Below are 17,500 nucleotides of genomic sequence, written 5' to 3' on the forward strand. Positions count from 1 at the left end.
TCTAAACAAAAAGAACTGTTTTAACGCAAGGTTACAGAGTCAAAAACACAAGAGGGTGTTGTCTGTTTTATAATTAGATTCTCTTAGGATTTTTCCATGCTAATCTTGACCGGCGGCTGGTGACTTGGATAAATTATATTTCTGAGACATACTCAGGTGCCACACCTTTATATTTCCCATGAAGTCTGTGATACAAGAATGAAAGAGCCACTTGACTCCAAAACTGTTCTATTGATTGTTTTCTTATTTTCTTTTCCTAGACGCTGAAATGACTTAAAAGTGTAACAAGCGCTTTTAAACGTTTACCACTTCTTCTTCTTCTTCTTCTTCTTCTTCTTCTTCTTCTTCTTCTTCTTCTTCTTCTTCTTCTTCTTCTTCTTCTTCTTCTTCTTCTTCTTCTTCTTCTTCTTCTTCTTCTTCTTCTTCTTCTTCTTCTTCTTCTTCTTCTTCTTCTTATGTAAATTCAATTATGAAGATTCCACAGACCACAAGAAGTCTTTTACTTTCATTGGAGATGTGAGACTATTCCAGTGTCTCAACGTCGATGATTAGAACGAGTAGGCTACAAATGGACACCCCCGCTCTTGCTTAACGAGTTAAATAACCATTTCAAAACTGCTGATTAATAAAAAACATTCCAACGCTAACTCTTAATGATCTTACTCAAAATTGATTTTCCATAATAACAATAATATAACCTTTACTTATGACACGATAAACTTTCACCTAAGTAAATCATAATATAATTCCTCAATGCACAGCCTGATTTTCACACTGTGGTTTAATAATATCAACTGAAACAGAACAAAGCCAGTTTAATTAGACATTGCCATGTGTTGCCTTTACGATAGGAACGGTGATAAAAACAGGTACCACATAATTAAAACTGGCTTTGACCCATGGGAACACGCCAAAATGATGGCGTTGTACTTGACGGGAGTGGCAAAATTATGTACTAGGTATTCAACTAAAGTTTGAAGTGGTCGTCGTGTAGTGAGTAATCAATAATAATGAACATAACAGCTTCAAAAACAAAAACAAAGTCAATACGGAATGTTTCGGGCTCAAAACAATTCTTCAGTCAATGACAAACAATAAGAACACACATTACTTAAAAACCAGATGGACGGCAGATGTCTATTTGTTTTGTTTTTTTTGTTTTTTGTTTGTTTTGTTTTTTGTTGTTTTTTTTTTGGGCTGAATTAGGGGTTTTCTTATATCGATTTTCTCTCTCTCTCTCTCTCTCTCTCTCTCTCTCTCTCTCTCTCTCTCTCTCTCTCTCTCTTTCTCTCTTTTTTTTTTTTTTCTTTCTTTCTTCTCTTTCTCTCTCTCTCTCCTCTCTCTCTCTCTCTCTCTCTCTCTCTCTCTCTCTCTCTCTCTCTCTCTCTTTTTTTTTCTTCTCTTTCTCTCTCTATTTTTTCCTTCTCTTTCTATTTCTATATATTTCTTTCTCTCTCTTTCTTTCTCTTTCTATTTCTCGTTATTTCTTTCTCTGCCCCCCCCCCCTCTCTCTCTCTCTCTGCTCCCCCTCTCTCTCTCTCTCTCTCTCTCTCTCTCTCTCTCTCTCTCAGTTATCATATATTTGTCTAAGAGGGTCACGTAATATTGGTATACATTTTACTAATTTGTTACAATGTAACTTGAGCCACAGATGGTCTTTATATAACGCCCAACTACAGTTACTATCACAATGAAATCAGACCCGATTTGGCGTAAGTACTAAAGATTCCTATTTACCACTATTACAATATAGTCTTGTGGCCTTCGGATCGGAAGGTCCTGGGATCGAGTCCCTCTCTGAGCGGCGCATAGTTGAGGTTCTTAACTAACATTCTCTCACCGTACTCAGGCGTAAAATGAGTACCTGGCTGTTACATGTGTTTTCTTGTCAGAAAAACTGGTAATAGCGCCTAACAGGATTCATGCCTCGTCCTGCATGTGAGGTGTTGCTGTTAGCTAGGGACTCCTTGTAAAGAGATTTGAACACGTTTAGTGGATATTGCTCTAAACAAAAGCTCACGTTTTATTTTTTGTTATTGTTATATACTTATTAAACTATCTCTATAGCTAGACGGTGAGAATATGGTCGAGAGAGTTTTAATTCATTTTAAAATATTGCGCAATTCTACTTTACATCGAGAACGAAACATGGCGCCTGTTAGGTGATTTTACAAAAAAAATTTCCGAGAAAGACAACGCTGTTAACAACCAGTACTCATTTTACACCAGAGTACGATGAGAGAATGTGAGTAAAGAACCCTTTTCCAAGGAGTCAACTATGCGCCGAGCGAGGCTCTAACCCAGGACTCTCCGATCCTAAAGCGAGTATCATATCACAAGACCACATAGCCGCATAATAGGATGTTAAATGGACGACAGCAATAACTGCCCTCTGCCCTTTTGGGTCAGGATTATACTTTCACAAAGTACTTTCAGCCATATCTAACCAACTCACCCTACGACTGCTTGATCGACGGAGGGGATCAAAATAAACCGAAACTCTTTAAACACAAGCTCATCACACTTTCGTCAAACGTACTTGAGTATCTGTTTTGACTAGATTTCAGATTGATATTTGCATTTAAAGAAACATTATTAAAATACGACCCCCTCTCTCTCTCTCTCTCTCTCTCTCTCTCTCTCTCTCTCTCTCTCTCTCTCTCTCTCGCTCTCTCTCTAACTCTCTCGCTCGCTCGCTGTCTCTCTCTAAGTTTGTGCGTATATCTGAGCCTCTGTGTGTGTGTGTGTATGTGTGTGTGTGTGTGTTCTTTCTTTCTCTCTATCTCTCTCGCTCTCTCCCTCCCTCTCTCTCTCTCTCTCTCTCTCTCTCTCTCTCTCTCTCTCTTCACTTAGATAGAACATCAACCTATGAAGTGACTGTCTATGGTAGGATTCTTACCTACATTAAGGCAAGACGAGACCTATTGCTGACCAAGAAAAAGGGAGGGCAGTTGGTATACATTTTATAAACACACACACGGCTTTATCATTCCGGGGCTGTTAATACGATTTTCAACAATCAATAACTTTGAAGGCTTTGATATCCTGTTTACATGGGTTGATGTGACCCCCTACTTTGATTAAAAAATACATATTTAAAACTTTGGCCGGAAAACTCGACCTTCAAATTAGTATCAAACAATTGAAATGATCCTATCTTGACAAAAACTCTCAAACCTGGGACTTTGCGGACTTGCGAGGTCCCAGATTTTAGAGTTTTTGCCAAGATAAGGATTATTTTAATTGATCGATATTTGGAGAGCGAGTTTTCTGGCCAAAGTTTTAAATTCATCTCTTTGTTGGTTTTTTTCCCCCCAAAGCATTACATTACTGGCCGTGTGACAGTTTTTTTTATGACCTAGACCAACCTGCTGTTCTGTGCAATTATACAACTTGCGGTTGCTTTGTATTGACGATTGATAATAATTGAGCTAATTTGAATAAGACCCCCCCCCTCTCTCTCTCTCTCTCTCTCTCTCTCTCTCTCTCTCTCTCCTGCTCTCTCTCTCTCTCTCTCTCTCTCTCTCTCTCTCTCTGTGTGTGTGTGCGTGAGTGCGTGCGTGCGCGCGCGTGTGTTTGTGTGACTTAAAAAGACATAATACATAGCATTAATTTTTTGAGCGCTCTGCTGTGTCATGAGGAAGTAATCAGAGCGCTTTACGTGTGCATTAACGCATTACTAGGGGAAGGTACAATGTCTTAAGATGGTTTTTAAAGCACATCTTCCAACGAATAATGCCGTAAATCTTTTGAAAGTTTGTTCCAGAGGGTTGTTGTGTTTCTAGAAAAAGAGCCCTTAATACAATTAACCAGTAATTTTTGACCAATCAAAACATGGCATTTGTGACACACCTTCACGAGTGCTCGGACAAACATTTTTGTTTGTTTATAAACAATAACGTAAATGAAATCGACTATATCTCTCTCTGATCATTGTTATTGTTTTTATACCACCAGATGGGTGACTAGTTATTACACTATTTTCTAGATCATATTATTGTTAACGTTTAAGCGTGCACATAGTTTTCTGTGTGTTAGAACTGTGGGTATTTCACTTAATCTCATACCATCAATGTTAAAACATGTGTAGTTTTCTTTATTTACCAATCACTGCCATTGTTTACATTATGACGACTGTCCGAGAGGCGTGGTTATCTAGGTGTCTATTGATATCGTCCGTAATAGAAATGTGAATTAATGACCATTTGAGGCTGTAGAGGGTTTATAACGGTAACGCGTATTGGGAAGAATATCAGCATTAAACCGCCCCCAACTTCCCGGTAACCTCTATGGTGTAACGATAGCATGTCTGATCGGCAATCAGGAGGAATGGGTTCTATCCTCAGTCAAGGAAGACTGACTTTTTGGGGGTTTGGCTTTTTCCTTTCGATGCTGTGCGCTTGGCTAAGAAACTCACAACATTGCCATCCGGAAATATAACGGACCAACACACAAAACTGTGTGTAATCTGGAATGTTTATAGATAGAACAAATTTGACGTCAATCAGGTCTTTGTTATTATTTTTTATCATCAATGTTTAGGAGTGATTCTCATTAAACTGTATCAACTAGACTATAGATAGAACGAAAATGACGTCACTAAGGTCTTTGTTATTGTTTTTGCCACCCACTTTTATGAGTACTTCTCACTAAACTGTATGAACCAGACTATAAAAATTCATGGTTACACATAGTTTTGTGTGTTGGTCCGTTATATTTCCGGATGGCAATGTTGTGAGCTTCTTAGCCAAGCGCATACTATCTATAAACGCTCAATGTTGCACATCGCTTGGCGTTCACAAAATTGCCGTCCGGAAGTGTAACGGAACAACACACAAAACTATGTATAACCTTGAACGTTTATAGTTTGGTCAATAGATAGTTCGACTCAGGTCTTTGTTTTTTTTTTTTTTTTTTTTTTTTTTTTTGTTTGTTGTTTTTTTTGCCACCCGCGTTTATGATTGTTTCTCAGTAATCTGTATTAAACAGACTATAGACGTTCATGGTTACACACCGTTTTGTGTGTTGGAAAGTTATACTTCCGGATGGCAATGTTATGAACTTCTTAGCCAAGCGCATACTATCTCTACAGTTTAGTGAGAACTATTCATAAACGCGGATGGCAAAAAGCAATAACAAAGTCCTGAGTGACATCAACTTCGATCTATCAATATTTCCGGATGGCAATAAGGATGTCTGAGGTTTGATCCCCAGGCGAGGCAGGCTGATTTGTATGTTTGTGTGTGTGTGTGTGTGTGTGTGTGTGTGTGTGTGTGTGTGCGCGCGCGTAGCCATCGTTAACTTATAGCCTGACACTGACTAAAAAATGACGTCAAAATGCCAGTCTTTGGCCACAAAAGTTAACAAATCGTGATTTGTATTCAATAGTTCAACCAATGGGACCACTTGTTTCCACTATTACTACTAACAACTCACTAGCGGTGCAAAAACCAAATAATGACGTCAAAATACCAGTCTTTTTGGGTTTCAGCGATGGCCACGGTTTCAGTGTCGGGCTATAACTTTACGATGGCTACGGTGTTTGTGTGTGTGTGGGGTGGGGGGGGGGGGATTCTTGTATTTTTCTATCTGCTTTGTCTGGCACTGTTTCATGCACTCGTTTTCAGATTTATATCTTACACCAGTGCCTGTTCCTTGATTTGTCACTTTGATGCTGACATTGATAACCTTGGAGCAACTTTGAAAACGTGAGAAAACATTGGAAATTATAAATTTTCTTCTAAAGGGTGAGTTGCAATAGATAGATATTACTTATTTAATTTGTGTCCATCACTGCAACTGTACAATCAGAATGAGAAACACACATATTCCGACACAAATCGGGTGTGTATATTCCAATAAACCTATCCCGACATATACAGTCTGGTGCATATTCCAACACATATATTCCGGTTTAAAAAAAATAATCCTTTTATCTTGATATCAAATGGATGTGTCAATTGATCTTTTGAACGTGTCTAAAATTATGTTATCGACTTGTTTTTTGTTTTGTTTTTTTTTCTGTTTTTTTTTGTTTGTTTTTTTTTGGGGGGGGGGGGGGGGGGGTTTGGTGGCACGTTCCACTCCCGAATAGACCTCGGATAAAAATTGTATTAATTGATGTCTGTTTTTGTGCGAGGCATGAATTAATATGTGTTGCCATGTCTGAAACTGTAGTTCTTCTGCACTGTGTATTCCTTTGGGATATTCATAGTAATCAATATGGTCTTTAACCCTCTTCTTACCAACTGTAGGGAAATGGTAACATTATTTTATGATACAAACAGCGTTTTTCTTATTCAGCTTTGTTTTGCAAATCACAGAATTTGAAGAAAAATCTTTGTTATCTTTACAAGAACTCAAAATTGTGTTGGAAAACTTGTTTTCCTCAACAAAATTATGTATGGCATGTATTAATTGCTTTTAAATTGAGATTTAAAAATTCAATTTGCGTGTTGTATCGTATGACTTTCAGTAAAAATCTTGAAAATGGTCGGCAAGGAGAGAGTTAAAAAGAGTGAAAGTCAGTCTAGTTTAACTCTTTCGAGTTCATATGAATGGAAAATCGAACACATTTGTTCAATTTCCAATCATGGTGAACTCCAGCTAAGTTATTTCAAAGCTTGTGTGTATGACACACCCCTGATTTCTGGATCTACAATAAGTCATCAATCTCGCTCTCTGTTTGTGGATTTAAAAAAATTATTTTGTGTATTTTACAAAGTGATTCTTTAACGGACTATTATTCTATGGTTGGACGGGCGAGTGACTGGCATGCCTGTGCTTTGACTTTTCTAAAGCAGAGATACAGATTACGGCTCAAGAATTCTAGTGTTCTTTTAGTTTTTGCTATGGTATTCTCATAGTGGTTGCCCTATGTCATTGTGTTATTGGGGTGAAGGCCTACTTAAGGAAAGTCATCTAAGGGCTAACCCAAACCCGAAACTGACGACCCGCACTGTGGTCCTCTCCCGTCATCAGGATAAAAACGTCGGGCACGGACAAAATACTAAGAATAAAGAGAAGAGCCGCGAGACCTACCATACCGAGCTCGAAAAAAAAAAACGGCAGAGGACGTCGGGTGCTTCGTATGGATAGGTCTAGCGGCTCTTCTCTTTATTCTTAGTATTTTGTCCGTGCCCGACGTCTTTATCCGGAAGACGGCAGAGGACGGCAGTGCCGGGTCGTCTGCAGTCTCCGGTGTGGGTTAGCCTTAAGCCGTTTTTAAGTTAATATAGGCATTCTGTCATTTCTTATCGCAGGTTTTTGCCTTGAAACCGTCCCGCTAATAATATGATTCAGGACAAGGGTTCTCAGTTCTCACGAATTATTATTATCATAATTAGTAACCATGCTCAAGCTGACTTGATTCCACAATGTTTGATTCCACAATGTTTAGTCATCCAATCGATACAAATACGTCCTTAATCACAAAGGCTATTGTTGTCTAGCCATGTAACTGTTACAGATGATTTCCATGTTAGCTGATAAGTGGGTGTTATGATAAACTATGGTAATGTTTGTTATTACGTTTGTCTAAATGGTTACTTCAAAGCCTTACCGAGGGATGAAACAAAACAAATGGAAAATATAAAACTGAGATAAATTGCCATTGTGACCAACATTTATGGGTATTTCCAGTGAAACGACTAAGCAAAATTTACTGGTGAATGTTATAGATTAATACTTTATAAAAATCAACAATATAAAAATTTTGGTGTAGGTTTAAAAAAACAGAAAAAAAAAACATCCATCAATCAAAAGATGATAAAATGACAAAAATGTTTATCAATTTGCAGATGATTGTAAGAGATATATAAAGAAAAAATGAAAATAAACAGAGATACATCCCAAAGAAACATTCGAGTTCAAGTGTATGTAAAAGAAAGTCGGTCGTTGAAGCCATGTTTTCCTTGACAAATAATATAATAACTAAAAGTCATTCATTGTGGAGAGATACTTCACTCATTTTAATTTTTTTTTTTATTATTTGACATTCTAAATTTATGGTGATGTGGTTTTGTAGTATGGGTAAAATCTATAAATAGATATTAACCATTTTTAATCAGATCTCGTTAACAGCAAATAATCATTGCCACTTTACCTACCACTACATCACAACCACAACCACGATCCCCACTCCCTCGACCATAAACATAATCATCAAGATTATCATCATCATTATCATCGTCATCATCATCATCATCGTCATCATCATCATCATCATCATCATCATCATCATCGTCGTCATCATCATCATCATCATCATCATCATCATCATCGTCAACCTTTAAAAACATAGTTACAATCTCATCACTCCATAACTCCTTAATTTTTCCTTTCTTCTCAGATACGCCTTTACGGCTCCATCAGATATAATGCAAGACAGCTGACTTAAAGTAAAGAAAGCTTGACATTGCAGGCACTCAATCCCATTCACCATCAACAGAAAACAATTTGGATCTTTTGCCATTGTCGGGTTCACTCAAGAATGAAGAGTTGTATGGATTACTAATTCAAACACTTCTTTTCTTTCATTTGTAACTATACATTACAAGGTGTGCTTCTTGCATAAAATGATTGTTTTCGACAGTGTATTTTTTCGAATTAACTACACCCAGACTCGAATTTGATTTAAATGAAAGCTTAACGTTTTCAACTCTGCACCAATCATGGGGCAAAAACTAGCTAAGAAAGAGCTGGAGAAAGGAGATGCGATGTTTCAAGAGCAACGGTTTGATGAAGCTGTAGAGCAGTGGGCCAAAGCTTTAAAACGATTACAAAAACCAATTGACAAATTCCAAGTATGTGGGAAAATGTGTCTTTGCCTTTGTGACATTGGCAAATACAGAGAAGCCTTAACGTACGCAGGGCAACAGTGCGAACTTGCCAATACCATTCAAGACGTTTCGTGCCTGTCAGAGGCTTATTATAATCTAGCCCTCTGCAATGAGAAGTCGTGTGAATTTAGCAAAGCCATTTCTTACAGTAGAAGTTCCCAACAAGCTTACCCGCATCCAGCCAAAGCACCTCTGACCGGGCAAATCCATTTGTGTTTGGCCAACGCCTTTGCTGGGACCAGCGAGTTTGTCAAAGCCTGGACCAATTACGTGCATGCCATGGATGAGGCAAAGGCCAAGGACGATAAGCAGTTACAGCTTTTGACATCGGCAAGAATGGGCCATTTGTTTTGGTAAGTATTACGAGTTTTATTTAGTTTATTTAGGTGGGTGGAATTCCCATACACGTCGTGAAAGCCTGGCTTCTTGATCCAAGGTTTCCATATCGATCTACTTTTGTAGTATCTGCAATCCTCTTTAATTCAGAAAAGTGACTGAAGTCGGGGAGAAGTGGCTCTAGACAGACCAGAGTTTGAAGCGACTTTTTGGGGGGTCGTGGATAGCTCATACGGTAGAGTCATGATCTCCCCAGGCCAGGCGAAGTTGTCGTACCAGTAAGGTCGCGGGTTCGAGCCCCCCATCGTCGCCCAGAAGTTTTGATTCTCTGTTGTCTTCTGGCACTTTACTACTCACTTCATTTCTTGTTACAATCCTCTTTAAATGTGTCACTTCCATGCGATTGTATATATTTTGTTATATGATGAGATCATTTATTCATATTTACACAGACTCTACATTTAATCTTTTGATAAGAGGAAAGTCAGATACTTATCTTTTTCTAGGGAAATTCTTTTTTTTTTAAACTTTTTTTTCTTTCTAAATAAACTTTTCCCCCTAACGTAGGTACAAATCAATAAATAGCGAAAAAATACAAATGAAAACTGAGTTTAAGAATAGACCAAATAACAATTAATTCAGAGTAGTTGTTATTTTCCAAAGGTATAAAAATAATATCAGATTCATCGCGATTAAATGATGATCCACAATAATTAAGCAACATCAAAATATTACAAACTATGCCTTTTAAATGTAAATAATATGTTGAAAAAGTTTGCAATTAAACAAACTAATGCGAGATAGCAGAAAATTGACATTGCATAATTAATCTTAATAATGTTGCTTGAAGCTTGAAAATGTAACAAACTTTGAAATATAGAATAAAAACCTCGCTCAAATTTACAAAGAAAATGATGTGGACGTTTCTGAACCCCCTTCATCAACAAAATATACAAATTAGGACATTGGAGTCAAATTTGAAAGGAGAGGACGAAACCCGTCCGCATTTTTTGTCTTTTTGAATTTTCTAATTTTATTTCTTTTTGATAAGATAATATGTCTGGATTTCTATTTTCAGTGAATTGGGAGACTACGAGAGTAGCCTTGCTTATTGCAATAACGCCATGGATTTATTGGATGACTTCCGACCTTCAGATCCCGTACAAAAACTCCGACGGGCGATCGTGGTTCAGATGGCTGTAGTACATCGGAAAACTGGAAGGTACTCTGAAGCCATGGATAGCTGTGAGGTGAGTTATTTTTAAAGCACATAATGTTCACTCAATCATCTCTGTGCCCGTCTGGGATCGACAATGTTCTCGGTCTTTCGTTGAATGGGTTGCGGTCTCGGGGCTGAGGTTTCGGGAGTTCAATGTTGATGGTTTAAAAGAGTACAAATGGACATCCACTCTTGAGTGGGGAACTATAAACTTGGATGACTTCCTCTTATTTTGTTGAACATCACCGAGGGATAATTTAACTTGATTGTTTAGGCCTTTGCAAAATATTGTTACTTTGTTACTTTGGCTTTTCGCGGATATCTGAAGGCTGATATTTTGGGATTTCAGTTCTCTCTCGACCGATCTCCACCAAATTTCTTTGGACCTGCTTTTTTCTTTTGAAGTCCAGGATAACAATATTCTTAGTCTGCTAGCATCCTGCAGGCATGACCAACTATCTCTGAAACTGAGCCCATCTTCTGCAAAAAAAAATCCTCATTTCAAATGAAAATGGGCCAGAATATGATACAGATGACATAGACTAAAATATAATTCATGGGGTCAGAGTTTATATCGGTAGTATACTTATACGACAGCAGGAGGGAAATCAGATTAAAGAGCTACAAAGTAGCTACATATTACATAGTAGCTCTGACTGGGACCCTCACCACAAATCATAAATCAAAAAAATCGAACAAATATAAAACAGAGCCGTCAAATTTATAAATCAATACAACAAAGTTTTTTTTAAAAAAACATGAAACTGATTTAAATCTCGAACCGCTACACCCGAGAAGAAAGCGTGACAAAGTAACAAAATTTTGCAAAGGCATAGACAAACACATGCGCCCATACATGCACACGCATGTATATCAACGACTCATTTGATAGGTTGATCTAAAAAGAGGGTTTATCAAAGGTCTGACATTCCACACAGCTAGAGCAGAAAAGGCAAAAGATCGTTCAGAGAATTTAGTTTTAGGGATTTTTCTTTCAAATGATACTGAGTTAGCAGACCTGAGTGAGAAACTTGGAATATGGACAGTAAGAAGTGATTTTAAATAATCTGGATCAGTGTTGTGAAGACATTTATTGAAGGCAATGCATGCTAGTTTACAATCAATTCTCCTCTCCACGGGAAGCCACTAAGGTATTCCAAAAACAGGAGGTATAAAATGCTTATTCTTTTTGTCTGGGTGACAATTCTTGCTGTCCTGTTTTGTAACAACTGCAGTCGTCTTGCGACCCAGCACTTTGGAAGCCCGTAGAGAAGAGAGTTGCAATAGTCTAGAATTCATAATAGCATTAAACATCATTGATAGTGCATATCACTATTAACATTAGTTATGAGGCCTTTTAAATGCATATTGATTGAGAGGTGAGAGATGAGTATCTTTTTTCTTGTTGCTTTTTTTTTTTTTTGGGGGGGGGGGGGGGTGTTTGTTTTGTTGGTTGTTTTGGGTTGGGTTTGTTTTAGTTTGGGGGGGGGGGGGTTAATGATTTTTTTGTTGGTTTTTTGTTTTTGTTTTTTTTTGTTTTTTGTTGTTTTTACTTGCTTGTTTGTGGTGTTTGTGTGCTTTTTGTTTGTTTGTTTTATTTTGTCTTTCTCTTTCTCAACTTGATTCACTGGGGTGAAGACTGTAATAGATTTATTGATCAAGCGTGTACGCTAACAATTTTTCAAAAGAAACTTGTAATCAATAAACAAGGACGGACTGGCTTGGTGATAAATGATGAACACGAAACATTCCTGACATAATGTCAAAGTTTTAAAAATGTAAGTAGGCTACTTTGTTTATTTAACTATGGATATTATATTAGATGCATTTTCATAAGATACGTATAGACCAAATATATTTTTGCGTTATTTTTTTCTGAGTGAAAACAAGCAAAATACATATTCATGTACTTTATAGACGCCTCTACTTAGATCTAGCTTTCACTCTGCCACCCATTCACTGCTGGTTAAGCTGGACAAGGGCAATTTCTGACAGTTAACTGCACGCGGATTTAAACTAGATTCTTTTTCGTGCAAATTGTGTTAAAGGATAATTGCTCTACTACCTGTGATTTGCAGAGTTAACCGACGTGTACTAATTTACAGGTCTGATTACCCTAATTTTATGGGCCTGTTGTTAAGGGGAAAAAACTCAAAATTAGCGCAAAATATTGTCCATTACAACAAAGATAAACCAAACCCATAATTGCCTCTGGCTATCAGACCTGCTAAAATGTGCACGTCGGATTTTACTCATCAAAATGTTCGTGATAAATCTGCTTTTGCAAGGAATTCTTGAGCGTCTTTACAAGTGCTTATCTCTGATTACTTCGAGGGAGGGGGAAGGGAGCAAGGAGGTAAATACTCGTGTTGTTTTAGTAGACAAAACGTTTTCAAGATTTTTCAAGAAGTCTCTAGTTTAAGGAGTCCATCGGGGCCTTGGAGCCGGAGTTTATCCAGGTTTATATAGCGTAAAACGGGCAATAGCAGTAGCAATTTCTTGCTACCCTTTAATAGCAAGCACCCTAATCTACCGCAAAGTACTTTCCCCCAGATCTAACAAACCCAGCTACCCATTCACTACTTGTTAGGGAGTCAGAAAAAATATCGACTTCACCCATTGCATGTGAAGCGAATGCTCATCCAACTGGTATCCAGACCTCTCTAGTTTCAGACTTTTGACATTTTTTTACAAGTTGTAAGTATTTAATTTGAATTAGAATAATGTCCAATGTGAAAAAAATAGTTGTTTTATCAGAGTTCGATACCGTGGCGTTTGCGAACGTAAATACTGCCATACTCTGACAAAGACACGTATCAAATATTTTGGCCATAAAATTCGTCCTTCATATACCGATTGATTAGAATTACCATCATCTTGGCAAAAACTCTCAAACCTTGGACTTCACAAGTCCCAGATTTAAGAATTTTTGCCAAGAGGAAGGTCATTTTAATCGATCGATATTTGAAGGACGAGTTTACTGGCCAAACGTTTATATTCGTGTATGTCTGAAGTACGGCAGAGTTGAAGAAATGATTGAAACTCATCTCAGCTCAAAAGTCATCTTGAACCTGGCTAATGTGGAATTTTCAAAAATAACCCAACTCTTGTTGTATATCGCCGGGTCTGTTAATGTTAAGATATTAAAGTATCGCATAACCAGAGAGAGAGAGAGGGAGAGAGAGAGAGTGAGAGAGAGAGAGAGAGAGAGAGAGAGAGAGAGGGAGAGAGGGCGAGAGAGAGATAGGGAGGGAGAGAGAGAGAGAGAGAGAGAAAGAGAGAGAGAGAGAGAGAGAGAGGGGGGGGGGAGAGAGAGAAAGAGAGAGCAATGAAAAAAAAAGAATACACATTAGGAATTCTAATATTTGAAATGAATAGGCATAATAACTATTTTTTACATTACAGAGCTTTTCCGCGGTTTTATCATTATCAATATATCTTAGGTTCTCATCTCTCTCTCTCTCTCTCTCTCTCTATATATATATATATATATATATATATATATATATATATATATATATAATATAATATATATAATTATATATAATATATATATATATATATATATTATATATATAACTATCTGACTATCTATCTATCTCTATCTCTCACACGCACACTCTCTCTCCATCCTCCGATACACAGATACACACACACACACACACACATATATATATATATATATATATATATATATATATATATATATATATATACTTTCACATATACACACACGCATGCATACACAAATGTTTCTTTCTCAATAATCATCCGTTCTCAAGCATTCTCCATCTCTTCAATTCGAGATAGCAAGTGAATAATGCTGTCGGCATCTAGTCTTTTTCCACTGAGGTAGAAACTTACTCATAATGTCTCACTCCAAGGCGCTGCATTGCGGCTTGACACTAAGATTTTTTCGTTCTTTATCATTGTTTTTAGATAACCACAAACACAAATATTTCCTTGAGGTTTATAAAAGGAGTATATTTCATTTTTATTAACTGTTTATTAATTTCGTCTTACTATATATCATTTACTCACCTACCACCAATTACAGACTTAGCCCTCACCTTTCTTAACCTCACAGTTAATCCACACCAATTCTACCTTGAACCGAAAACCTCTATTACTCATGACTCTAAATATATAAACATAACGTGTGCATCTTTCTTTAAGCGGACGGGATACTATTAATAACCCCAATGTTTAAAGTGAGCCAGTACTTTTGATCCACGGGGCACGTGCTTAACGTAGGTCTATTCAAGCCAGAAACTTGTTACCGCTGTGAGTCATTCTAAAAATAGATCATTTGGCGCAAGCCTAATTGCTAGTTATGACAGAGCATCATAAATGCCACGTACCAGGTGGAGGAAAGGAGATTAGAAGAATTAGTGCTAAATAGCACTAAAATGTTCAACTTGTTCTCAGCTTTTATTTTCTTCACAGAAATTTAAAATCACGTGATGGAGGTAGACTTGAAATTGAAAGAATAAGGTTCCTCGCGTTTGGGAGAGCAGCTTCCCTGGTTCTGAATCGATTAGAAAAAAAAATTTATATAGAGCAATATCCAATTAAAGTGCTCAAAGCGCTTTTCAAGGGGTCCCTGACGTAACATGTAGAACGAAACATGACGCCTGTTAGGCGGTATTACATTTTTTTTCAAACAGAGACAACGCTGTTAACTGCCGGGTACTCATTTTACACCTGAGTACTGTGAGAGAATGTGAGTAAAGACCCTTTTCCAAGGACTCAACTATGCACTGAGCGAGGCTCGGACCCAGGACCTTCCGATCCGAAAGCGAGTGTCATACCACTAGACTACATAGCCGCACATTAAAAAGTAATAAACACAAATGAATATAACAGATTTTTAAAAAGAACAAAATACCAAACACGGAACGTTTCGGGCTCAAAGCATTTCTTCAGCAAACAACAACAAAAAAACAATAAAAACATTAATACATTACATAAAAATCAGATAGACGACAGCGAATTATGCCATAATATAGTTATCTTCTGTGCTCTATAATGTGTCCATTCATTCTCTCATAATGTTTTATTTACCCACAGGATGCCATGAAATTAGCTCTTCTATACGCTGACAGGCCGGTACAGGCAAGGTGTCTTCTACTATTTGCCGATATCCATCGGAAGAGAAATGATATAGAGGTGAGGTCTATTGTTTATTGAATAATAATCCATATCAGTTATAATTTCTAGCATAGATGGTGAATGGTTTCCACTCTAGACTAGTGCAAAAGTCAAGCATCAATAATTGCATAGCCTGTCTCTATGAATGAAACTTTAATTGTCTTGTTTTTTTGTTTTTTTTTTTTTTGCTCTAAGTCTAAATACAGCTATCCTTTGGTTACGACTATTATTTTTATATAAATGAGAACTCCACAGTTCGGCTATGTGGTCTTATGGTATGACACTCGCTTTCGGATCGGAAGATCCTGGGTTCGAGCCTCGCTCAGTGCATAGTTGAGTCCTTGGAATAGGCTCTTTACTCACATTATCTCACTGTACTTAGGTGTAAAATGAGTACCTGAATGTTAACAGCGTTGTCTCTGTCCGAAAAAAATTGTAATATCGCCTAACAGGCGTCATGTTTCGTTCTACATGTTACGTATTGCTATTGGTCAGGGACCCCATGAAAAGCGCCTTGAGCACATTTAGTGGATATTGGTCTATATAAAGGCTCTATTATTTAATGCCGCTAAAATCATTTTCTTTCACAATATTACGCCTACAAACAAGTACATAAACTTTTCATGTTCTCTCCACCCCAGAGATCGAGTCCAAGATACGAATCTGCGTACAGTATCATGTCAGAGATTGGAGACAGATTGGGACAGGTTGAAGTATTAGGTGGAATGGCGAAGACGGCCGTCTGTCAACGACAGTTCGAAAAGGTATTACTGGTGACAAGGCATACATTATGTTCATTGTTTTGTTTTGTTTTTAATACTGAAGAGGAACGCCTCAAAAAAGAAGTTCCCTCAAAAAAGTAACGAACCGATTATATCAGCCACATAATCTGTGTCAGGTTACTTTCACTACAACATTTTGAAATAGGTTATATTATTTCAGTGAATAGATTAAATTCATTCAAAAGTAACGAAATCCTGGGCTTGACCAAGGGGTTGTCTTCGAGAGCACACCGATCAACACATACGGATTTGTATAGCGCTTTTCCACATATCATGTTGAAAGTGTTTTATCCAGTCCTACCATTGGCCATACAAACCAAATATCGATTTGATATAGATAATATGCGCTTGGCTTAGAAGCTCACAACATTGCCATCCGGAAGTATAACGGACCAACACACAAAACTCTGTGTTACCATGAACTTTTATAGTCTGGATAATACAGCTAAGTCATAATTACTCATAAACGTGGATGGCAAAAAAACAATGACAAATACCCGAGTGACGTCAACTTCATTCTATCTATAGTAGTATACGTCGCACGTTGGGCGTGTATTTTTGTACCATCACGCTTAGACTAGCCTTTTATTCTTAACCCAGTGTCTTATTCACACGCACCAGAATGTTTCTTTCGTGCTTCACTGTGTTTCATATAGTTCCACCATTTTGGCCTATATTAATATGGAACCAAATATTAAATTGGTACAGTATGAGTCCCTCATTGGGCGTCTGTTTTTGTACAAACATTATTAGGATAGCCTTTTATCCATAGCTAGTTTCTTATCCACACACGCCAGCATGTTTCTTTCCATTGCCATCTGCTATCCGCTCCCTCACTGACCGCACCCATTAACTGCGCATTTTCCCCTTGAAGATGGTGTCGGCGGCAGGAGGTTGGAAGGAGGTTTAAGACCAGACAACTGATTTGTTTTCTCAAAACAAGTACCCGTAGCCCCTTGGGAAAAAATATTAAAAGAAAATGACAAATAGGTTTCTACCGGATGAGCGAATGGGTCGTTTCGGTTTGAAAAGGTTCACTTCGGTATATGGAAGAGTGGGAAAGAGGGAAATTTGTCTTTACGGTCTAGTGAAATGGAAGACTGTAATAACCCAGGCGTCAACCGCAGTACAGAGGCCGAAAAGTAAGCTAGGGCGAGGTGACTTGTCCAAGG

The 17,500-nt window shown here is 37.6% G+C and overlaps 1 protein-coding gene across 6 annotated transcripts in view; it reads left to right on the forward strand.

Moving 5' to 3' along the window:
* LOC144967964 (43 kDa receptor-associated protein of the synapse-like) overlaps positions 1–17,500 on the forward strand; it is a 32,781-nt gene that overhangs the window by 4,911 nt on the left and 10,370 nt on the right. Inside the window, exons 2-6 of one of the 6 annotated variants that reach the window (XM_078905787.1) lie at positions 5,628–5,747; positions 8,351–9,193; positions 10,255–10,426; positions 15,466–15,564; positions 16,188–16,310. In XM_078905787.1, coding sequence (XP_078761913.1) covers positions 8,673–9,193; positions 10,255–10,426; positions 15,466–15,564; positions 16,188–16,310 — 915 coding nt within the window. In that variant the 5' untranslated portion in view covers positions 5,628–5,747; positions 8,351–8,672. Of the gene's footprint in view, positions 1–5,627; positions 5,748–6,085; positions 6,262–6,629; positions 6,855–7,486; positions 7,667–8,350; positions 9,194–10,254; positions 10,427–15,465; positions 15,565–16,187; positions 16,311–17,500 lie in introns of those variants that run through there. The other 5 variants (XM_078905785.1, XM_078905788.1, XM_078905786.1 and 2 more) reach the window with 5 other exon arrangements.

The sequence above is a fragment of the Berghia stephanieae genome, chromosome 3 (genome assembly GCF_034508935.2).
Source record: "Berghia stephanieae isolate SIO BIC M18660-M18661 chromosome 3, UCSD_Bste_1.3, whole genome shotgun sequence".
NCBI lineage: Eukaryota > Metazoa > Mollusca > Gastropoda > Nudibranchia > Aeolidiidae > Berghia > Berghia stephanieae.